Here is a 25,708-nt window from a genome sequence, read left to right as displayed (position 1 = left end):
CTGAGTATTGTTTTAAAAGTGTTCAATACCTATAGTGTGTCCTCTCCAAAGTGATTTTGTGCCTGCATATACCATGTGTAGTGAGTACTTATAAAAATTCTTTTAGAGTTTTTATAAACGGCTCTGTAGGAAGGTTAGGTATTTGTATTGTGATTTGGTTATCTATTTTTCATTAAGTGTCAAACTTGAATATTGTCTTATTCAGATTTAATATCAAGCTTTTGTATAATTTTCATTTCAGTATTTCTTTTGTCTTTGTTTGGGATTTATTCAGGTTTAACATTTAAAGTGAAGTCATTATATAATTTTCAGATCATAGCATTTTTGTCTTAATCTAAGTTTTGTTCAGTCTTAATATTTCAAGTGATTTATTTGGTTATTATGTAACTTCTTTTCAAAGTGTTGTAATTTATATAGAATATATTTATTTTTGTAAAGAGTGTATTATTCCGATCACCATTGTTTAGAATGGTTATGCTCGTATCCTGTTAAAGAATCGTAATAAGAGGTTGGTTTGAATACGTCTTAATAATAATTACCCAGTTTTGCTTTAAGAGACCTTTGGATATTCAGTGTTTTATGTATTGCTGTCTGGGAGTTATTCAACTATCTCAGAAATCGTGTATTAATATTTTAAAGTGTAACAGTTTTTATGTTAGAGCAAACAAGGGAGTTTGGAATTCGAGAGGTTGATTAACTTGCCAGTCGTAGTATATATTATATTATATGTTTGGTTCGTAGTCACGAGCCATAGTATAATATATATTTTTGGTGCCCAGTCCTTATAAAGGATGTTAAATCGAAGCCGAAAAAGGGCTTAGGTTAAATGCCATTTGTGAATTTTCTATCAGATAAGAAGGAACCTTTTAGATTTCTTTGTAATGATTTTTATTGATATTTTGTGATTGTCAACTATGTAAGTTTTTATTTTCTTACATGGAGGTTGTAATACAAAATTGTATGTTATTTTCACTGAAATGAAAATGTTGTATTTGTAATCTTGTACTATAAGTTTATTCTGTTTATATTTGTGAAAATTTGTTGGGTAATGACCCCTAACTTTTCGCTAGACAGGAGGATTTGCTATATGTTACATTAAAATTATGTATGCATTACAAAACTTGTGAAAATGGCTCATTTTTTCATGTATGTTGATGTAAAAAATAAAACAATTCATATTATTTCATATTTGTTAATGTAAAAATAAAACAATTCATTTTTATACATGTTAATGTAATTGAAAATCGAAAATATCGATGTGTTCTTCCACGAGAATTCAAGATTCTCCATCGATGCCTGCCGTCTGATGGGCAAGAGTGATGCAATACAAGATGATTCGAGAATGGGTCCGTCACGTGGCTTCTTGATGCGTTTTCTAGTACTGTGCGCTTCTAGTGCGTCACGAATTTTCGGGAGTAATGGTCCCGCGTACATAAAAGAACAGGGGAAGCGAGAGGGAAGACTACGGGCTGCAAGTGTGCAAGAACCAGTGTATGGCCGTAAGGGCCATACAATCTAAAACAACAACGAGAGGGAAGAGAGAGACCTGACTGAACACTGCTTGTGTTTTGAAATATTTTTCAGCTATACCCTCTGTGACTCTGAAAGTTAGTGACTACACACAACGCTAAAGTATTTTAAAGAAGATTGAAACAACATAAAAGAACAGGGGAAGCAAGAGGGAAGACTACAGGCTGCAAGTGTGCAAGAGCTAGTGTCTGGCCGTAAGGGCCATACAATCTAAAACAACAATGAGAGGGAAGAGAGAGACCTGACTGAACACTGCTTGTGTTTTGAAATATTTTTCAGCTATACCCTCTGTGACTGAAAGTTAGTGACTACGCACAACGATAAAGTATTTTAAAGAAGATTGAAACAACATTCATCATCAGAAGCCATATTTCTACATATCAACATTTTATATCTGAAACTACTCAAAACCGTCTGTCGCTTGCTGCATAGAAGTTTGGAAAGTCAACTCGACCTACTTTGTAAGAATTGTGTATATCATCTAGTTTTGGTGTGCTGTGTGTATTCGGTGGATTTTTGTGTAATGCTATAAGTATTTATGTTAAATCTTAAGTATAGTTTTATTTTCTGTTTGCTGGCTATCATTGTTATTTGCTGTTCATGTTTTTTGCTATCGTTTCATAAAGTTTTTGAGTAGATTTTGCCTAATCTACATTGTGTACGATGGTTGAACGTAACACTTTTAATGCTTTCTTTATTTCTCCTGTTACTTTTGGTGCTAGCTCAGGTGTTTCATTATTTCTATTGGCAAAGTTATTTCTTGTATCACTATTGTATAGCATTGTATAGAAATAAATTTAAATTTTGCAGAATTTAGCACTCCATCTCTTTTATTCAATTTTCCTCCTTTAAAGCAAATATCTGTTGGCACCCTGTTCCAAGTCTTCCTTTCATTAACTTGATGCTTCTTCCTTCCTTTAGTGTTTTTTCAATTTTGGTCTGATAGTGTTTACGATGTCTTGCGTTTTTAGTTTGTTTATTGTTTTTGATAGTTCTGCTAATTCTATTTCATCTCTCTTAGATTGTACTCTCATTTCTAATATTTTTTTATTAGGCTTTTGGTATGTTCTGACAGTTTTCCTTGATCTTCTTTATGAACTTTTTAACCTATCCATTGTGCTGATTCTAATACAAATTTTGTTAAATCACTATTCAATTCTTCTTAACATGCGTTACTTGCTGTAGAAGACAACATTGAAGGTGCTGATGGAGCTAGTGGAGATGATTATGAAAGCATTTGACATGATAGGTCCAAAAACTAGAAGACAGTTTCCATAGGCGAACATATGCGGCCGAGGGATTATTAAACGAATGGGATCAGCAACACGCAACCAGAGCTATACCTCTATATTTGAATAAATGTTAGACTCTCTCAGGAAGAGACACAGACGAAACAAAATGTTGCTATAAAAAAACTGCCTAAGTTACATTTGACGATCAGGCTGTTCGATGACTAACACCCTAGAGAACGGTTTCAGTCCACTAAGGTCTTCATGAGAGATTTTGAAGTTGCCATGTATGAATAGATAGAATAAGAAAAACTGTGCAATTCCTTTAGTTATTGGTGGAAGTACCCACAATAATGTTTTATACACTATGATGAAATACGTTGGTGATTACCAGAGAAATAAACCTTGCCTGACACAAGGAAACATAATATGTAAAATTATCAACCAAGAATTTGTGTAGGAGAGTCTGTTTTCAGTTTTGCGCGCCACAAATAAAGGAATTGTGATAACTTCACATCCATGAGTGCCAACTTGCCAACCTACCCAAGGATGATAAAAAATCAATTGCCAGTAAGCATATTGTGCTGCGAGTAATTACTAATCTATGGGGATACCTGTTTGACAACAATCAACCATTGGCAGATATCTTGATGGCCATACTAAATGTTATAGATAGCCTGAAACTAGAGAATATTTTTGAGTATGTCAGTAACCATGACGGACATTTATGATGGCATCAATGAGGATAAACCGGGGAAGGGGATGTCATAGTCTGTAACTGAGGGGAATCTCAGAGTGTTCTGGCAGTGTGTGGATAAAGGGCATTTACATATACAGTATGCAGCAGAACTGGTAATACTTTTTACATTTTTGCATTGAAAAATTATTTTTCTCAAGTTGCCACTTAGTATTAAATATAATATTTCACTTTGTAAACGTGTGTATTAATGTTCCCGTGGTCTGGGAACCAAACTATAATATTATATATTATGGGTGGCAAGCTACACAACCTCAGAGCTCCAAACTCACCTGCTTGTTTTTACATTAAATTTGTGACACTTAAAAATATTAATAACCGAGCTATGAGACAATTATAGAACTCTCATACAGCAATATATAAAAACACTGAATATCCAAAGGTCTATCAAGTACACTCAAAACAAAACTGGGCAATTATTATTAAGAACGATTCAAACAACCTCGTACTACGATTCTTTAACAGGGATATGAGAGGGTAATGTGAAAACACTGATGACTGATATAATACACTCTTCACAAAAATAAATATATTCTATAAAAACTACAACACTTTGAAAGAATTTACATAAAACAAATAAATCACTCAAAATATTAATCCTGAGCAAAACTTAGATTAAGACAAAAAAGAATATCTACATTGAAAGTTATAAAATCACTTGACTCGAAATATTAAATCTGAATAAAACCTTAGACTAAGACAAAAGAAATAATTACACTCTGAAATCATATAATCAATTATTTCACTGGAAATTAAATTTTACACCAACATTTCATCTTGATACTTAATGGAAATAGATAACCTTTAAGACTCTAAGGATTAAAATCTTAAAGAAATTGCATAAAGTATTTAATAAACTTAAGAATTTTAGCTAACACAAAATAACCATATAGCGATATAAATATACTTCACGTTTTTGCACAAACCCTTCAGGGCCAGCTTCAGAAATTTATATAACACCAGCACACATAATGACACAATAAATGAAAAACACCTTTAAAGTCTTCTGTAACATTTCAACACAATTTATTTTCATTTAATCTCATACACTTTGGAGAGGACACACACGAGGTACTAGAGAGGAGATGTTGGCTCTTTCACAGGATAGGCTGGTTCTCTTCTGCTGCTATGCATCCCTGAGGGGCATATATATGAACTTAGTAACTTTTAGATTATTCTAAATAAATTATTCTTGTGGCTTGGGTCCCATGCCTAGCGACAGCAAAGTTACCAACTAGATAAAAATTCAGGGGACGAATCTTGGTTGCAAGGCAACTCTCTCTCAGCTAGCTCCACTCTCCTACCGTTCTCGGAAATAAAAAATAAGATAAAAACTTACGCTGGGGTTTTCGAGAACCTTCCATAGCACGTGGCAAATATAAGAATTGCGAATACCTAATGAAAAAAATAATTTATATAAGCCCTCGTTCTTACTTTGTAGGGTCATATAACACTCTTAAACAGTTATATATGACTGCGTAAGAAAATGCGTGAAATAAAAAGTTAGTTCTTAAAAATAACGTAAATTTACATAAACTAACTTAAATGAAGAATACAACGAAATTATCGACGAAAGTCTTACGTAATTTACATACCAAACTTATACCTACATGAGAGGAACTCACCTTAAGAGCTGTCTATTCACCTCTTAAATACACAAATGAAATACATAAATAAAATACTTGAAAAAAATATTTGCTCTACGCTAAACCAGCTTCGTAAGAGTATGTATTAGGCAATCTTGGTCACTTGCTACGCATAAATTCATGATTGAAAAATATTAGATCATTAAAAAACATTTCTTTCTAAAATTATATTTCAGAACAAAAATTATTAATGTTACTGATGCACAAATCCCTCGATCCCCGTGACTACACAAGACTAGTCTTGGAACTGTCTATCTGGATAGAAGGAAACTGGGAAAGAGGGCATTATGATGTAGAAAATCTTAACCAGAGCCCTATAGTCTAATGATAATTTATGCATTTGGAATGTGAGTTAAGCCCAAGGCCTCCAATATGGAAAAATAGCCCAGTAAGGAAAGGAAACAAGAAAATAAACAAACTACAAGAGGAGTAATAAACAGTCAAATTAAACATTTCAAGAACAGTGACAATATTAAATTAGATATTTCATATATAAACTATAAAACTTAAAAAGAAAAAAAACATGAGAAAGAGAAATAAGATAGAACAGAGTCCTGGAGTGTACCCTCAAGCACAAGGACTCTAATCCAAGACAGTAAAAGGCCATGGTATAAATACTATGGAACTACCCAAGACTAGAGAACAGTAGTTTGATTTGGAGTGTCCTAGAAGAACTGCTTAGCATAGCTAGAGTCTCTTCTACCCTTACCAAGAGGAAAGCAGCTATTGAACAATTACATTGCAGTAGTTAACCCCTTGATCAAAGAAGAATTAGGTGTATGAGGACAGAGGAGAATGTGGAAAGAATAGGCTAGACTATTCGATGTATGTGTAGGCAAAGACAGAATGAACCGTAACCAGAAATTGGGATCCAATGTAGTACTGTCTGGCCAGTCAAAAGACCCAAAATCTCTAGCAGCAAGTTATTACTTATTTTTATGTCGTTTTCTGTATAAAGCAAATGTTAGTTAGGATCGTGATTTCGAAACTTGCAATAAATCATTATAAGTCATAGTTTAGCTTATAGTCGATGTGATGAGATTCAGATTGAACCGTATCTCTGCGGACCACGGGTTCTGGCGTTTGCAGCCTATAAGTGGAGCAGAGTCATAAACTGTGAAAGGGAAACGATGGCAGGAACACTGAAGAATGACGGACAGGATGATGATGAGATGACACAGCATGACGACCGAGGCTGGAGTCCAAAGCTAAGAAGAGGGTGCCGCACAGCAGACAACTCCTTCCCAAACCTGCTCCATCGTCGGTCCTGGAGAAATTACATTTTTTCTTATAAGAGGGTCCTATCAGGACGACGTTCCTTCGAGGAGTAGGTTAAAGTCAACGCTACCTACTTTTTAAAAGTCTAGTCTCTCGGGGGGTTTCTCCAGCTTGAGAAAATGATGATAAATAAATAAATAATTGGTGGTGAGTTATCTTCGCTATTAGAAATATGATTAATTCTCTATTATTTTACTTTTACTTTACGAACGGGAGACTATAATCAGGTCAGACATATTGAGACTGCTATTAGGGGCAGATTCTACAGAAAGACAATGGCAACGTATCTTTAATAATAACAGCAACAACAACAACAACAATAATAATAATAATAATAATAATAATAATAATAATAATAGGGCTCTGGAGCCTAGGTCTATCCTATTGGCTTTATAAGAGACTAGAGCCTAGGCTCTTTGTCAGATAGCAACAATATAGATTTGCATCAAAGCTTATAAGTTATGAAGGTTGTTTAGCAGGCCATAAAATAGGGTTTGTGAAATTTCTCCAGAGTTAGGGTGTAGTATATTTCCGTCTTTATTTTTCCTCAGCCTTATAGGCTTAATAAGCGCGATATTGAGGTTGCTTAGAGGCAAACTGGGCCTTTTATACCTACAAAGTTGTGTCCAACGAAATCCTAAGTAAATGATACACCACTAGAATTTGATAAAACAGCTATGCATAATTTCTTGAAATTCCTGGGTCATTTTAAGAATAAAAAACACAAATTCCAGTAAAACTATTAGAATAACTATTTAAAAGACGTCATTATTATCTCGTTATAATATATTTAGCCAAACTAAGTAATGAAAGTAAAAGCTCTGTTGAAATATTATGTGATTGATTACATATATATATATATATATATATATATATATATATATATATATATATATATATATATATATATACTGTGTATATATATACATATATGTGTATATATATATATATATATATATATATATATATATATATATATATATATATATATATATATACAGTATATATAGAGAGAGAGAGAGAGAGAGAGAGAGAGAGAGAGAGAGAGAGAGAGAGAGAGAGAGGTGATTAATATTTAGTATAAATGTCAATGTTGTTTATTCCTTCTGGGTATAATGTCAACCAATCTATTACAAATATTTTCCTCACGCATAGACTTCCAAGATGATAAGCATAGACCTATGATGGCTTGTCTACTATTGAGAACGAAACATTTTAATGGAAATGAATGCTTAGTTATAAATTTAGTTTACTCTATTTCTGCGGTTGTGCAACGGGTATCCCACCTCCTAGGATGACTATTCATCTTTCTCCTTCATTGTATCGCTTTAGTCAGGTATTCATAATAGTTTCGTCAACTGGTTCTGTCTAGTTTCTTTTTTCTTTTTTTTTTCTCGAAAATCTGGTGAAACTGCTTAACTAGATTTATAGTTTCTGGTAGCGGTTGGGTAGCTCCAAGCAAGTTTAGCAGATGACCAGACGGGTAGACGTACTTTGGCGTCACCGCGACACTGCCAGTTGATGTCTTGAATCAGACCCAGCCCACAGTTACATCTCCGATACGTTCATTACGTTGAATACATTACTATGGTGGCTAAAAATTCAGATTCATTAGGTATTTAGGTGTATTTAATTTTTAACATAATTAAAGATTATTGTGGTAATTTTTCCATAATGATATAGCTGATATTTTTACAAAAATAAAATATAGCATTAATACTTGAAAACCATACTTAATGAACTGTGTGTTTTATTGAGCGAAGTTTCAAAATGTTTCGAGTCTCACTAGAAATGTGAAGAATATAAGATTTACCAGTTAGTGACTTTCGAACGAAAATCACTTAATTCAGATATCACGAGTTTTGCTGCATACTGTACAAGCTACTTGGAATTTTAAAGGCCATTCTAGCTTCGCTGGTCATTTTCCCATTAAAGAGTTAGGAAAAATACATATCGCTTTAAAATTTTGTGATTATTCTCAATGCATTTGTTACTTGACATATTTCAATTTGCATTGTTATTATTGTTTAGACACAGACAGTAAAATCGATGGAAGAAATTACTCTTGCATTTTTTACTGACGTAGGAAAGATATAGTCTACCGAGCCGTCCCCCTCACAGAATAGCTCACCAATTATTGTAGCGTGTTATTCGTTTTGAAAAATGGTAATTATAGCCTAGATCTTAAGAATACTTACACACTGTTGTGAACGCTTGTCATTCAAAATGAAAAAAAAAGGAACAAAAGAAACATCATTTGAATAATGAAGAGAAAGTCGAAATAATTAGATGACACTTAGACATACTCTCCCTCATAAAAACAATCGCAATTCAAGTAAGGATTAAAATGGCAATTCAAAAGGATCCTTATGGAGTTGTCCTTTCCATTGTCGTTACAAGCAGCCTAATTTCCACTTATGTAACTTTGCTATTGGGGAATAATTCGTGTCAGCATAATTGCAGAGCTCTCTGGCGATTCCTGGGTACCAATTTAGTCATAACAAAGGGAAGATATATACAGCTTTTTCCTAATGGCTTGACAGCATTTGCAAAATATTGATTGGGTCCTTTAGTGAAAGCGGCTAAGACTAGCTGGTTGACACATCGGGGTAATAAATGGAATGGAAATGCTTCTTCTTCTTCTTCCTGGAGTAAAAACACAATTGACTACTGACATCGATAATTATGCTTGGAAACTCTCCTATCTTCACATATCTCACTCAAGTCCATTACAACTTCAGCAATGATTCCTTTTAAATGAGGTTTTTTACTAGTTCTCGGAACTCCCGTAATCACACCGGAGTTCTTTGCGTAAAGCAGAATTTCTTTGGATTAATGTATATTTATCCCATGTTTCTCTGTAGATATATGTTAGTAGCCCGCATATGTACGGAAACATCTATGTTTGCATCTGCACGTGTATACATGTGCAAGTAGGCCTTTTTATGAAAATTGTAATTCAAATAGAATTACAAACACAAACGCACGCAAATATATATATATATATATATATATATATATATATATATATATATATATATATATATATAAATATATATATATATATATATATATATATATATATATATATATATATATATATATATATATATATATATATATATATATATGAGTCTTCAGATATGTATTTGGGATTTTTATAAGTATGGTTTTATGCGTCTATATGTATAGATTTATATTGTCATGTATGTGAGCATACTTCTTTGTGTATATATATAATGTATACTGTATATATATATATATATATATATATATATATATATATATATATATATATATATATGCCTTCATCTATGTGTATGTGCCTGCGTATTGAGTGCTTGCGTATGGACAAAGGTGCTGCCTACTTGGTTACAAATGCATATCGATGTGCGCTTACAGAGTATGTTCATCAATATTCGGGTATCTCATTGTCATGGGACTCTTATTATCTAGAGACCTTGATAAACTACGAGAAAGAAATTCAAGGAAAATGTTATTACCATCGTTTTCTATTTTCAGTAATAATAAACATGAAATTTTGTGACTGGTGATATGAGATGATGTCCTGTAGGAGATGGCAGATGATTATAGGGATGGAGAAATAAGATCCGGAGTGGGAGATTGTTTTATTCCACACAGCAACAGAGTATATATAAGGGTGCCCTGTAAAGCGAAAAGCTCGTGCCAAGGAAAGCGAGATGGATGATGATGTCCATGCACGGTGTGCTAACAGCACAACCCATATCACACGAATTTGTAATGAACAAATATTTATAAAATGTGAAGGATGCATATATGTAAGGTAATAAATACAGTAATCCCCACCTCGCCTCCCCTTTCGTGTTCAAAGAGATAACTTTGACGTACTAAGAAAGTTGCATAAAATGAACTATCAAATAATAGGATTCAAAGCAAAAAACATATATGAATTTATCAAGTATGAAGGAGCGAAGCAAGTTGCATAAATGGCATATGTGGCCTGTTTATTCTTCTTGACCTGTGGGAGGTTTTTGGGGGAATTGACGACTTTTCCGTGTCAGGGTTATAGGGACCACTGAGAGATCAGAATTGGAAACTTGACTAGGACCGAGCACTGGATATAAGAAGTGACAGTTTCCACGTAGCACTCAACCACTTAGGAGGCGAATCTCTTCCTCAAGTGATGATGCGCCAACGATAACAATTACGATCTTGTCCCATTTGTGGGATGTTAGGTCCTAGAAGTGGAAGTGTTGGTCCACATTCAACCTGGGCTGGGGACAGGCATGATCATCATAGTTGCATTGCACCTAAGCAGCTCTGGTAGTTGCTCGGTGATCACAGTTGTGGGCCTTTTAGTGCCAACATTCCATGAACGACTGAGGATGAGCGGGCACACATGTACTGAAAGGGTGACCATACAGCACTTGAGCAGGAGATTGACCAGAGTGGTTAACAGTGTTTTGTAACTCAAGGATGCCCCAATCAAAGGCCTTGCAGTCATTGTTTCCTAAAGAATCAAGTGCTTGACGACAGACTTGATGGAAGCCTTAGCGTATGCAGTAGACTTTGGATAATGTGGTGAGAAAGTTATTTGGAGTATGTTACACCCCAAACTCTTTGTTGGTAAACTGAAGCCCTCCATCAGTATGCAGGTGCAGGGTAATACCTACCTCTCTGAAGTAGCGGCAGAAGTGCCGTATGGTTGGGAGGGCAGGGGTGTTGCCCTTGCAAGGGACGACCATAGGCTAGCCAGAGAGGATCAGTGACAACAAAGAAGGACGAGCTATCAGTAAAGAGGGCTTTTTACAGTTTCAAGTATGGTAGCAAAGAAGTGTGCAAGTCATACCAATTTATGGGGAATCCGGACATGATGCAATCACAAAGTCAAACGTAGTTGGGGTCAGCCTGTGCTGCTGTCAAAATATCCTGTAGGGTTCGGTCAGTGTTGATGGTTGAGGCATCCCCTTCTTAAGAAATTATTACATCATTGATGACGGATCTGACTTGTGACGTTACTTCAGTGCACTCGGTCATATCTTCTGATGTGGGGTAGCTTACTGAGCGCAGGAAAGTGCTTCTTGGTTGTATAAAGACTTGCCAAGCCGGCAAGTCTTTATAAATTGGTATAGCGACATGCGTTGAAGCTGTGGGTTTTCAGTTATGTCAAGCATGTATCTGTGAATAAAAGGCACCAGTGGATGCTGTTCAGTTTGCAGTGTGAAGGATGGCAGTCCTTGGAGGTACAGACGGCACTTTGTTAGGGCTCGAGATACAGTGAGCACCTGTAACTCATTCGTCACATACCTCATCCCAGCATATGCGAGAAAAGAGGGAGTAGCTTATCCCATAGACACAAGATGTGTTGGTCGGGAGAATGGTTGGCATGGTTAGGTCAAAAAACGCAAGAATATACGGGTTTGAGAGGAATGGGGATCAGGGTGGATGACATACACCCAACTTTTTATTCAAGAGGGACAACATATTAGATATTTTCTTACTTTTTTCCTCCAAGTTCATATGGAAAATGTTGAAAATGAGATTTTTAATAACATTATGAAATAATACATAATTAACAAACAAGTATAAAATAGTAAATAGATAGATTATAGGATCTTTAACGAGGTTAACGGCTCATCTAAAATTTGCATAAAGGTCGCCTAAAACCAACGCTTGCAGAAGTTGCCTGTAGGTTTTTCATTGGTGTTCCTGCATCTAAGCCTTTGATTTCCCTAGTTGACAGAATTTTCTACAAATATATAGTGTTTTAAAGTTAAAACTATCAAAATGGTAGATCTTTCCTGTTCACCGGGAACGTCTTGATTAACTTAACCCTCAAGACATTGTTGACAAATTTATAAACAAACTGCTAAACACACGGGCAAATACTTTTGGCCATTTTTAATGTACTTATATTGTTTGGCTACATCCAGAGGTAGCCACTTTCTTTATCATTAGCAGAAATGCTTTAACCCTCGAATTAATTGCCTTCGTGCATCTCTAACCTCCAACACTACTCTTCCTATCCACCTATGTTATTGTTTGCAAAATTTTCATTTCATACATTCAATAATCTATTAATCCAGTATTGTTCCCTTCTATACTATTTCTTAATTTTCACTTAGTACTGCCACAAGCAGTACATTCTCATTCTTATCATTCACTTATTTGCTACCTCTCTTATTACCGTCCCTAACCTTAAATGCTAAAACCCATATTGGTTAAAGGCTTTTTATTACTAGACGCTATTATTTTAGACTCTCAATTGAGTTATATGAATCCTTTAATACACTGCACCACACAATGATAAGTTTATTGTTATCCTAACTACTTATTTTGTTGTTGTTGTTTTTTAAATCTATATACTAATCATATTCTGTACAGGTTATGTGAAACTATATTTAGTATATCACAGAAGATTAATTCTGTAGGCTACATTGTGGACTTATAAATTTTTGACTGACTAATATTGATAAATCATTCATCCTTTCCATTGACTTCGTACACATATTCATAGCTATATTGCATCAAATTACACAAAATCATCTTAATTTCTTCAGAAAATTTCTGGGGGTTAGCTCACAGCACTCCTAAATCCCACATGCTCGTACTCCCTCGCTCGCCAATATTAACAGTATAATTTCCATAATGGCCCCTCACTTTTAGAGACCAAATGATTCTGTTGGTTTTGTAGCATGGAATTTTTAAGCAAAAAAAAAAAAAAAAAAAAAAAAAAAAAAGTCACTGCGGCTGCTTTTAAATACTTATTTGTTCCACTTATAAGCTGTTGGAGCTTCATGCAGTTTGCCCTATATACATTTTGAAATAGGGAATTGAGAGTATGAGGAAGCATTGGAGGGAGGTTTTTAGTCAATGAATTAAAAGAAAGGCTTAGGACATCATTAGCATTACTCAAAAGTGACTATAGTTCCTCATAACGTGTAGTATTGCACTATTGTCAAGACATGCTTTTATGTGTGTAGATTCAGCTGACCTACCAACAAGGATTCTTGTCACTTAACAACTCATATCTATCTTTACATTTACATTAACTTTACCACATATCCTATGGATTGGGGAACTGAGGTCTTAGGTTAAACACCTCTGTTTTGTGATCTTAGAGAGCAGTAAGGTGAACGAGAGTATATAAACGTAAAACTGAATATTATAGATAATCAAGACATGGGGATGATCGTATAAAATCCACGAAAATATTAACTATATGAGCACTTATTCGTGCCTCAGAAGAGGAAGCTGGTAAGAGAGTAAAAATATGTAACACGGGCTTCAGGAAGAACCAAGGCCACTACATTCATGCATAGGCTTACATAATGCATACTTACAAACATGTGTGTCGTCTACTGTACTATATGTACATTGCACCTGGTACTTAAAAAAAAAGTGTTGTCCATGTGAAACTCGTAACTGACGTTAGCTCATAGATCATAGCAGACAGAAATAGACACCTGCAACTTGTTATTCCACTGACCTTGAGGGGAGCATCGGCAAAATAAACTTGATGACCGTTAATTGGCGTCCATGCATCGATGATGTCATTATTAACGGAGGTGATCATCAACCATTCGTAGCTACTCTGGTTGCGGCCATTATTAAGGTGAGGTATCTGTGTAATGAGTAATTATCCTTAATGCTTATTATTGTTTCTTCTTAAACTCTAAAACATTTTCATGTAAAAATATCAAAATTTTGAAATTTAAATTACATAGCAAATTCTGGTAAGTAATATATTGATTAAGCTGCTACTATTTGCAAGCCTATTACTTTTACTTTGTAGGATTATTTCAGCAGCAACAACAACAACAACAACATGAACAATAATAATAATAATAATAATAATAATAATAATAATAATAATAATAATAATAATAATAATAATAATAAGATGATGATGATCATGATGATAGCATTATGATAAAAGAAATAGTGATATTAACAACAATAATTTTATTGCATACTTCTAAAACATTTCCATTGGCCAGTAATATGATTTTATTCATAATAAGACTTGCCATTATTTATTTTATTTAGTGACGCAATGTTGGGATTTTTTTAAACAAATATTTTTTTTCTCCTTTCAGGAAATTTGCTCTAATCATCCACCTCCCCCACCATGGATCTCAGATGTTGCCCAAGCATCCAAGAACACGTACATTATTCATTTTTTATCTTTATATTTAGATAATTTTATAAATATTTAAGAGTAGAGTATGTTTTATACTTATTTTCAAATTATTTGTGATAAATACTTGATTTGCAGATGGAGTTTCTTTCGTTCTCAATAGTGTTTCATAATGTTTTGATTATTTTCATAAGGAAAACTATGAAAATTTTGACAAAATACATTCTCTTTTATAAATTTACTTTGATACTGGGTGAGCTCCACCCGACAATTACTAAAATTAGAGGCAAAATAACTATACCTATCCAAGGTTTATCAAACAAGTCAAGAAGTGGTGAAATATAAATAGCTTTTCTTTTCGAAGGAGACTACCACAAAAACCTAATGATAAATAGGATTCCCAGAGATCGCAAGTTTCCTTTACGATAGCGCTGTAGTTTAATATATTTCTTTTCAATGTAATGTTCCTCGTTTTTCACTCAGCCAAGTTATTGGGGTTCTGATAACCGATCAGCAGGTGATAAATCTTTAAAATTTCTCCCTTGAGTATTAATATAGTTTCTCTTTATTAATTTTCAAAGAAGATTTGTGTAGCTTCTTTCTACTTTTAGAATATGGGTATTTTGTAATCAGGAACATAATTATGGTAAGCCTATGAGATAATAACCAGAATAAAAGCTGATTTCTGGGTTGTAGGAAGCGTGGCATATTGAGGAAAACAGGCCTTAAACTTACATGTAGCTAACTTTTAAGAAAGAATTTCATTAGAATAAAGATGAAACCTTGTCTGCCTTTTTAATTTTTTTTTTGTGTAAAGCTATTCTCAAATGACGCGCTTATCTGAGAAACTTATCACTGGTTTTAGGAAGCCAATAATTCTAAAACGGGATGCCATTCCTAGGGCAAGGGGAATGGCGATGTATAATAGGACTGAGTACCCTGCTGCTCATAAGCCCTGCTATGAATGTGAATGTCCTGAGATTTGGGTAATAAAAGTTTGTGGCAGGCATAACAACTTCTATCTGTGTTTGATCTACCGAAATCTAGACATGAATGATTCTATCTTCGATTTTCTTCTTATCATTATGACCAATATACAAGACGTTGATAAAACGGTCACTTTTGTTTTTGTTGGTGATTTCAATGCTCACCATAGGGATTGGTTAGATTCTGTTTCTCCTACTGATTGCCAGGGCCTGAGAGCTTTGAACTTGGGCCCTGAATCAGGCTGTGAGCAAATCATAAGTGAAGCCACTCACAGGTCTGCTAAATGCTTGGACTTAGTATACACAAAATCCCCTGGAGTTATAACAATTCAGGTTAGTTCTCCAGTTGGGACATCTGATCATGCCCTTATTTCATCAGTAGTGAAGACTGAGCAGCCTGTACCTCATGTGTCATAGTCATGTAAGATTTATATAAAATCAAGCAGACTGCAATGGCCTTTTGAGAGATCTTTTGAGCTTGAATTGGTCACTGCAATATAATAGTGTTGAGAATATTGTTCTTTTGAATGAGGCTGAAGATTTATTAGCTTTAAAATTATCTGTTATTTCCAGCAAGTTAGCAAGAAGAGGTTCTTTTAGCACTTATTGGAGAAATGGTAATGTTACTCCATTATTAAATTCATTTGTGTTAACTCAATTCCAGCTGATTGCCGCCAATTTCCATAACTCCCATATTATCTAAATTTTGTTAACGTCTTTTGGCAAAACGTCTAAATAAGTTTGCTGAAGGTAATCATCTGTTTCCTTGCTTGCAATTTGGCTTTCATAAAGGCCTTGGATATCGTGACACCCTTCTTACAATCTCCAATGCTGTACAAGAATACCTCGATTGTAGTCAGGAAGCTCGAATGATTGGCCTTGATTTTAGTGCTGCCATTAACTGCGTTAATGATAAGGCTCTTGTTTTCAAATGCAAACAGTTGGGAGTTGGTGGGTCTTTTCTTAACATCATTACTGAATTTTCAAGTAGTAGACCACAAAGAGTAGTTGTTGATGGGCACCATAATGAGTACAGAAATGTAATATCTGGTGTTCCTCAGGGTACTGTTCTTAGCCCATTACTTTTCATAGTGTATACACATTACATGTGGTTTGGCTTAGAAAACAAGTTCGTTGCCCATGTAGATATTTCTCCTCTCTTTGCAACAATTCCATATTTTGAATGTAAAGCTAGAGTTGTTGAAACCCTTAATAGAGATCTAGCTAAAATTGGTGCACAGTGCAAATTATAGGGCATGAAGTTAAATCCTAACAAAGCTCAAAGTATTATTGTAAGTAGGTTGAGGACAGTGGCTACTCTACTTCCGGATCTCAGCGTTGATGTTTCTTTAATTTTGTATGACTTTTAAAATACTTAGTGCAACATTCGACAGCAAATTTACTTTTGAGAAATACATTAGGTCTGTCTCTCCTTCAAATACACCAAAATAATTGGCTTATTGAGAAAGTCTTTAAAGATTTTCTGAGATCAATCTATTCTGAAGAAGGGTTTTAATCCTATTATTCTATCTTTTTTCAAATATTTTTCTCCTATCTAGTGTTCTCCTGCTGATTCTCATCCTGATTGTTGGACAGGAACTCACGGTCTACTAAATTTATTATCCTCGATCTAGATATTAATCTCTCACACTGTCATCTAATTAGTTCCTTATGTATGTTGCATCAGATTTTTCATAATTCTGACCATCCTTTGCATTCAGATATTTCTGGACGGTTACATCCAGTTCGTAATACTAGGTATGCAGTTAGTTCTAATAGTCAAGCCTTCTCCATCTTAAAACTCAATACTACACAGTATTTTAGAACATTTATTCCAGCTGTGACTAAGTTGTGGAATGATCTTCCTAATCAGATACTGTAGTTGAATCGGTGCAATTTCAAAAGATCAAACTTGCAGCAAATGTTTTTTGTGTTGAACAGGCTAGCACAAGTCTCTTTTTATAATGTGTATATGAAAAATCTGTTTTAATGTTGTTACTGTTCTTAAAATATTTTATTCTTTTTAATTGTTCGTTACAATCTCTCTTCTTACAATCTCCAATGCCTTACAGAAAGCCCTTGATTGTGGCCAGGAAGTTCGTATATTGGCCTTGATTTTAGTGCTGCCTTTGACCGTGTTAATCGTTATGCCCTTGTTTTCAAACTCAAATAGTTGGGAGTGGGTGGGTCGTTTCTTAGCATCATTGCTGTTGATGGGCACCATAGTTAGTATAAGAATGTGATATCAGGTGTTCCTCAGGGTAGTGTACTTGGCCCATTACTGTTCATACTATTTACACATGACATGTGGTTAGGTCTAGAAAGCAAGCTTGTTGCATATGCAGATGATGCTACTCTCTTTACATCAATTCCATCTCCCGATTGTAGATCTGGGGTTGCTGAATCCCTTAATAGAGATTTAGCTAAAATTAGTGCATAGTGTAAATTATGGGGTATGAAGTTGAATCCCAACAAAACTCAAAGTATGATTGTAAGTAGGGCAAGGACGGTGGCTCCTCAACATCTGGATCTCAGCATTGATAATGTTTCTTTAACTTTGTATGACTCTTTTAAAATTTTAGGTGTGATTCTCGACAGCAAAGTTACTTTTGAGAAACACATTAGGTCTGTGTCTTCTTCAATTGCACAAAAAATTGGCTTATTGAGAAAGTCTATTCTTAAGAAGTGTTTTAATTCTTTCATTTTACCTTGTTTCGAGTATTGTTCTCCTGTGTGGTCTTCAGCTGCCGATTCTCGTCTTAATTTGTTGGACAGGAACTTACAGTCTATTAAATTTCTTATTCCTGATCTTGATATTAATCTCTGACACCATCGCTCAATTAGTTCATTATGCATGTTACATAAGATTTTTTATAATTCTGACCATCCTTTACATTTAGATCTTCCTGGACAGTTCCATCGTCTTCGTAATACTAGGCAGGCAGTTAATTCTAATAGTCAGACCTTCTCCACCATAAGGCTTAATACTACAGAGTACTCCAGAAATTTTATTCCAGCTGTGACCAAGATGTGAAATGATCTTCCTAATCGGGTAATTGAATCAGTAGAACTTCAAATGTTCAAAGTTGCAGCAAATGTTTTTTATGTTGAACAGGCTTACATAAGTCCTTTTATAGTTTATTTATTAAATATCTGTTTAAATGTTGTTAATATTTTTTAAATATTTTATTTGAAATGTTCATTACTTCTTATATCATTTATTTATTTCCTTATTTCCTTTTCTCACTGGGCTATTTTTCCCTGTTGAAGGCCTTGGGCTTATAGCATCCTGCTTTTTCAACTAGGATTGTAGCTTAGCTAGTAATAACAATAATAATAATAATAATAATAATAATAATACTTCTCTTGTAGCTTATTTATTTCCTTATTTTCTTTCCTCACTGGGCTTATAGCATGCTGGGGTTGTAGCTTAGATAATAATAATAATAATAATAATAATAATAATAATAATAATAATAATAATAATAATAATAATAATAATGTAATCATGCATTATCTTTTACTATGGTTTCATATCGGAGCTTTTTGTGATGAACGCGTACTTCAATAATGATTGCATCCGCAGTAAAACACTACATTACAAACAAGACATTTATATGGTTATTTTGCATGTGAGTTTCTGTACGTGATATTTAACAATTCAAATATTTTAACTTCTTCTTCATCCAGAAATACTAAAATAATCTAGATAAAAGAACATTTAAAGATTGGTGCCACTTACAGACTGCGATTGAGCTCACCTTCTTTAATAGCGCCGAGACGGAAGGACTTTCAGCTATGACGATCGTGTGCCTGGCGTCAATACTGTCCCAGTTGGATAGAGCTGCTTCGATGAATCCATCGAGATGTTCCTTCGAACTCCTTCTGTCCACAATTTCCTTCTTCATGTTAATGAAGGATAATTTGAAGCGATGCATGAAGCAGTAGTTGAGGAAATTTCGAACTGAGTGACGTAGAAAGAGAGAAAACGAGAAAAGGGAAAATCCTTAGATATTTATGGCTATCTATTTTCTCGTGATGAAATAGTTAACGAAAATACTGTGTAGATAAATCCAACGTTAAATCAAATAATTTCAAGTGCAGTCCCTCATATTTACTATATCAATTATAAAGATGTTAAGGGAGAATCACAATTTAGTCATTTAAATCCCCTTGTGAATATTGACCAGAAATATTTTTTAAAATGAATGTCTGTAACTCCAATATAATTTCTCTAGCCTTGATAGTGCAAAGAAAACAGAGGTACTTATGGATTATAAATCGATTAACATTTCATTCATAAAACTGGCTCTACCCGATAAGGCTGAGAAATTAAAAGCGATACGAAAAATATCAGACAGCTGTCATATGAGCCTTATTTGACCGATTGTTAAGTATTTTGTCATAGGACATTGTACCAATTGTCAATAATATGTATGTTCTTCACTTTATCATATGATATTGAATTTATCTTTTTCATTTCAATAAAGCTATTAAGGTATTTGCTGTTACATTGTTTAACTGTCCAAGAAAAGTCGTTATTATTTTTTCTTGAAAATATTCATAATCTGTTACATTAACGCTCAAACTCTCTTTCATGTTGGGTATTATCTATTAAGTAAAGTGTTTGAGATAATAAATAGTAAACAAATCAGACAGCATGGAAAACTTTACCTCTCCTAGTTTTTTTTAGAACTGACTCTGTGGAAGCTATAAATGTTTGTTAAAGTTAACAAGCACTCCAAACATTATACTAATTCAACGTTCTCTCTCAGAACCTCAATAAGGGGAAAAATACCAATAGTTGCCGTAAAAAAACATGACCTTCTGACACAGCTTTATAATAAGTCACGTTTACCTAAATCCTTATTGGCCTGCATATCCATCGTATGGTCATAAAGTATGACGACCTGGCTCCACACGTTGTAGGTCATCCAGCAAGCAGCAAGATTCAGGACGTCTCTGAGAGGTTCCCCGAGAGCACTGCATCCTTTTTTCCTGCTATGGCACCGTTGCCCCGACGCCGATACAGGTATCGTCCTCTCTCGTGGCAAGACGATGGGCGACCTCAGGGGCGATGAGAGGCTTTTGACAGTGTCGCAAGTGGCCACCACTATGAAAAAAGTTCTATTTTCAGCAGCTTTCGAAGACAAGGTGGTTAAAGTAGACGTCGGTGGGTCTTGAGGGCCACAGGGTAGTGACACTAGATCATTCCGTAAGGATGCCTGGTTGTAGTTCGCGATGACCTCCATCGTTTTAGGGCAATCGTCATGCACCAATACTGCCTGCGGTGTTGCATTAGCCCCTGGAAATTGTTTAACTACAATTTTAACCTTTTCAACGTATTTACAGAGATGTTGCCTAATATCTCATTATCTCTTTTAATCGAAAAATTGTAGTACTTTATGCATTATCTGTAAATAACACCATACTTACCATATATTAGAGATAACGGTCGGAGTTGCAAAAATACTATAAAGAGTATGAAGAATGAAAAGTTGTTCTTATGCTGTCTATCAGAGCCGTTGTTCAAATAACTGAAGTGTTTGGTGAACGACAGCATCTTTTCCTCTAATCCGCAACGCGAAGCACAGTAGGCTACTATATATTATTCATGAAAGAGATTCCTGATAAGTGAACTTCAAAATAATAGCAAGTGAACTTTCCAACGCTATGTAATTTTTTCTACACCGCAAATTTCAAAGAATTTCAACTAGCGTTTAGAACACTTCGAGGTACTTTCTGGATTTCCACATTCTAATTTCTTTGATGCTTATCGAAGATAGGTCAGATTTGAGTCTGAAAAGAAAGAAATATGAACTGAATGCCATTTATCAGAAATGCACCAATTGTATTAAGGTTATGATTAAATTTAAGTGATCTGAAAAAAACGACGAGTATTTTAGTGATAAAAAACAGCATAGTCTTCTTTCTTCTAATCTTTCAAATATCGCTAAAACATTGTAGGTAACCCTGGACAACTAAAAATGTGTTATCGCACAACATTATCAGTTTAGAAAACAGATGATGCTTCATTTCATTCACAAACTGCTTTTTGATCATTTCCTTCCGTTTATATACGATTAAATAACAAACGAAAATATTCACTCATGAGAATTTTAAACTTGTTTCAAGATGACAGAACTAGATTCTAATCTGAAGAAATTTGACATATGCAGAAAAAGACGAAAGAAGAAGAATCGTGATGCAGAAGAGGATTTGGAAAGTACGGTAACTGAGAAAAAGAAGAAAACCAAGGTAACACCGAAATAGAAGGATGATGGGATTAACTATTCATGTTTTGCAACTAAGGTTCCCTATGACACAAATAAAAATGTATATTACTATTTGATCAGAAATCATCTTAAAAGTTTAAAACCCTTTGAGAAGAAATGAATTACTGTCAGATCTTTCCTGAGACAGCATCTAGAACGTTTAAAGCGTTTCTAGAAGATTAAAATTCTTCCCCCTCAATCTCCCTACTACTCCCATCCCTTTCACCGTCCCTATCTGCCCCCATGTCCCTTAATCTCCCTACCTAATGAACATATCCAGTTCCTATACGTTTCTCAGAAGACTCCTGTAATTGCTTTTCCCAAATGCTCAATGAAACGTTGAAGTTGCCTCCAATGTTTCTCGAATTTATCAAGTCTAACCATTATGCTGTTTTCCATGCCATTAGTTTTAGATCAATAAAACTAGAAATTTTGCTTCTAATTCTAATTCTGAACTGATACCCATTAGCTACTTTTAGAAAAGGAAAAAGAGCAAAAACTATTCCCTAGGATAGAAGGATATGGAGAAATCAATAAACAGTATCTCATCCAGCTAATATGCGAGCATTTCACCCAGACCTGTTGCGTGGTATATGCTACTTGACACCATTACTAGAAATTTCATTTGATGAAGACGTAAAATGGTGTACAACATTTTGCAATTGAATTAGTAGGCAGGGCCCATAAAAGGTCATTTTCTTGTCTCATTCCTGATTCACTAATCTTCTATTTCCATCCAGAAAAAGGTTTAATGCTTATGCAAAACAGTAATTAGATGTAAAAAACCTGTTGAAAGTTAAGCAAGCAAAGGAAACTTTCTGTAGATTTCCTATATGGAGACATATGTCTTGTTTTCATACCTATCCTTCACAATGCGCTCGGAATTGGGTCCATGAAAAACAATGACTTTACACTCAAATGACACATTTTAGGCATTTGTACATCATCTGCGGATAAGTAATACTTGAATTCAAAGGTAAAATTATCTGCACAGATAATATTACTAAATACTAATGTTTTTTGTTAAAACCTTAACAGATCTTATAGCTAGCAAGGGGATTCCAAATTTGTTGGGGGTGGAAATTTGATCCATATTAAGAGAAGGCAACCATAAATGTTAATTAAAAGGGCACTAATATGCTTTGAGACAAACCTTTTCTATGTATATCACTTGAACTCATTCCGAGACATTTCCACAAACACTCGCAAAAAAAAAAAAAATAAACTTAAGATAATTGCTTGCAAGCACTGAAGAGAAAGGTTTTTTCCCCGCTAAACCATTATTTATCTGCCCAAATGATAAAAAATGGTTTTATGAAATATACGTCTTCTGACAAATCAACTGTCATTCATTTCTTCCAAGTTAGTACAGTACTGTATAATGATGTTGTCATCCAACCTCTGGCTATTGTTTCAAACAACACCATTTCAAAGTAAGGGAATTTCCTTAGCTTAACTCCTGCTACATGTCCTCGTAGTCGCACAGTTTTGTCAAATCTGTGAGTAAGGATTCATTTCTAGTTATCTCGACAATCAATGTGAAATTTTGTTAATTCCTGGAAGTTAGGGAGCTGTCTATAACACTCAGACAAAAAAAAGAAAAAAAAAAACAATCACAATAAATTCTATGGGCTTCATCTCTTTTCAACACGGTATGAATACTTTTAAGAACAAGGGAAAAAACAACCAATCAGGGGTTTCACATATTTATTATCAATTGAGTTCATGTTTCAACACTCTTATTTTGTTTTCATAAAGATGCCCCGGTTTCAGGTATAGCCTGGTATATATTCTGACCTTAATTGGGCTCCCTTGGGTTTTTGCTTGTACTGTACTGTATATTACTGTACTTTCCTCCACAAGTGCACCGTTGGCATTACCTTTACTATTATTACTATTATTATAATTATTATTATTATTACTTGCTAAGCTACAACCCTATTCGGAAAAGCAGAATGCTATAAGCCCAGGGGCCCTAACAGGGAAAATAGCCCAGTGATGAAAGGAAACAAGGAAAAATAAAATACTTTAAGAACCGTAACAACATTAAAGTAAATATTTCCCATGTAAACTATAAAAAACTTTACCAAAACAAGAGGAAGAGAAATCAAATAGAATAGTGTGCCCGAGTGTACCCTCAAGCAAGAGAACTCTAATCAAAGACAGTGGAAGACCATGGTACAGAGACTATGGCACTATCTAAGACTAGAGAACAATGGTTTGATTTTGGAGTGTCCTTCTCCTAGAAGAACTGCTTACCATAGCTAAAGAGTCCCTTCTACCCTTACCAAGAGGAAAGTAGCCACTAAACGATTACCGAGCAGTAGTTAGCCTCTTGGGTGAAGAATTGTTTGGTAAGCTCAGTGTTGTCAGGTGTATGAGGACAGAGGAGAATCTGTAAAGAATAGGCCAGTCTATTCGGTTATGTGTAGGCAAAGGGAAAGTGAACCGTAACCAGAGCTAAAACCATAGTACGTTATATTTTTCCTCTTTGCTGTTGTATTCTGCTTTCGTGATAGTTATATTGCATACTGTTACTTTTGAAATTGAGCATCTCAAAAGACATGTTTTAAGTAAGAGAAACCTAGTGTGGTATACAGTATTAATCATCTTACTTCTAAGTAACTTCTGGACTTCCACCACTTCAGCAAGATTTTTTGTATCATGAAATTCATCCATTCTGCAAAAAGACTCATCTTGTGAACCAGAGGGGCACTCAGCGGAGCGCAAACCTCCGCTACGGCAGCTTATTTCTTGATCTTATTTTCGACCTTGATCTTTGACCCTATCATTAGCGTGGAATTTCATGTACTCACATATGAACCAAGTTTGAAGTCTCTGTGACAATGATGTCCAAATTTATGGCTGATTACGTGAATTGGACATTTTGCTTGGCCATGACCTTGACCTTCAAAAAAGTAATTATTTCCCGCTTTTTACATAACAGTTAATCCTGGTAATTTTCATTACTCTACGAATAAAATTGTGGCCAGGAAGCTGTTCACAAACAAACACACATACACAAATTACAAACACACAAACAGGGGGTAAAACATAACCTCCTTCCAACTTCGTTGGCGTAGGTTATTACAGATCATAAACTATGCACTGTTGGCAAAATTTATGAGCATATTGCGATGAAGATATTACATTATTTGAATCGCCAATGAAATGGGGGACAAACCAGAGAGAGATAAACTACTCTTCGCCATTAATTGCAGGTACTTTATGAATAAAACTATAACAACGGCCTCTAAATGGCAAATTAATACGGCTAAAACTGATCTTTCGAATGTTTAAATATCTCACATTTCAAAAAAATAAAAAATAAAATAAGCAATTGCTTCCTTAAGGTTATTCCATTCCCATTTATCTACTAAATTTTAAACATCATAAATTAATGAAAACTATCTTGTGAACACCAATTTTGCAATTAAATTTTCCTGTCTATTCAAGATCACCCACGTTAAGGTGGATTCTCTCTGATGTCATTTTGGGTTTGACATTTTGGGTGATTTTAATCTGTTTGCAAAACATAGTATGATTATGGTTATGTATTGTAGAAAATATAGTATATATTGATGTTTTTCTTGTCGGATTTGATTTAGTTCATTAGGTGGATTGTTAGGTAGAAATATTTTCAATTCCATTTTTATATTTCCTGGTTGCTTAAAGGAAATTAGCCTCATTCAAACAAAATTAACAAGTGCTCTAGAGAAGGTTTGTTTTCCTCGGTGCGATTATCGCTCTATGATGATTGTCAAACGAGTCTCTAGAGCTCTTATTAATTATGTTTGAATGAGGCTGATTTCCTTTAAGTAACTGCTACTAGAGTTGTAAACGCTCAGCGGCAATCACTAAGCAAGATAGCCCCATTCAAAAACA

The 25,708-nt window shown here is 34.6% G+C and overlaps 1 protein-coding gene across 1 annotated transcript in view; it reads right to left on the bottom strand.

Annotated features, from left to right (window-relative positions):
• LOC137640025 (uncharacterized) overlaps positions 1-21,324 on the bottom strand; it is a 131,192-nt gene extending 109,868 nt beyond the window's left edge. The window contains exons 1-4 of the mRNA XM_068372389.1: positions 20,985-21,324; positions 20,407-20,853; positions 19,310-19,512; positions 13,912-14,046 (exon numbers count right to left, since the gene is read on the bottom strand). Of these exons, the coding sequence (XP_068228490.1) occupies positions 13,912-14,046; positions 19,310-19,512; positions 20,407-20,853; positions 20,985-21,111 (912 nt within the window). The 5' untranslated portion in view covers positions 21,112-21,324. The remainder of the gene's footprint in view (positions 1-13,911; positions 14,047-19,309; positions 19,513-20,406; positions 20,854-20,984) is intronic.
• Between the last annotated feature and the right edge of the window lie 4,384 nt (positions 21,325-25,708).

This window comes from Palaemon carinicauda, chromosome 4, assembly GCF_036898095.1.
Source record: "Palaemon carinicauda isolate YSFRI2023 chromosome 4, ASM3689809v2, whole genome shotgun sequence".
Lineage (NCBI taxonomy): Eukaryota > Metazoa > Arthropoda > Malacostraca > Decapoda > Palaemonidae > Palaemon > Palaemon carinicauda.
The sequence above is the reverse complement of the archived record's forward strand: the minus strand, read 5'-3'. Positions and strand labels throughout refer to the sequence as shown.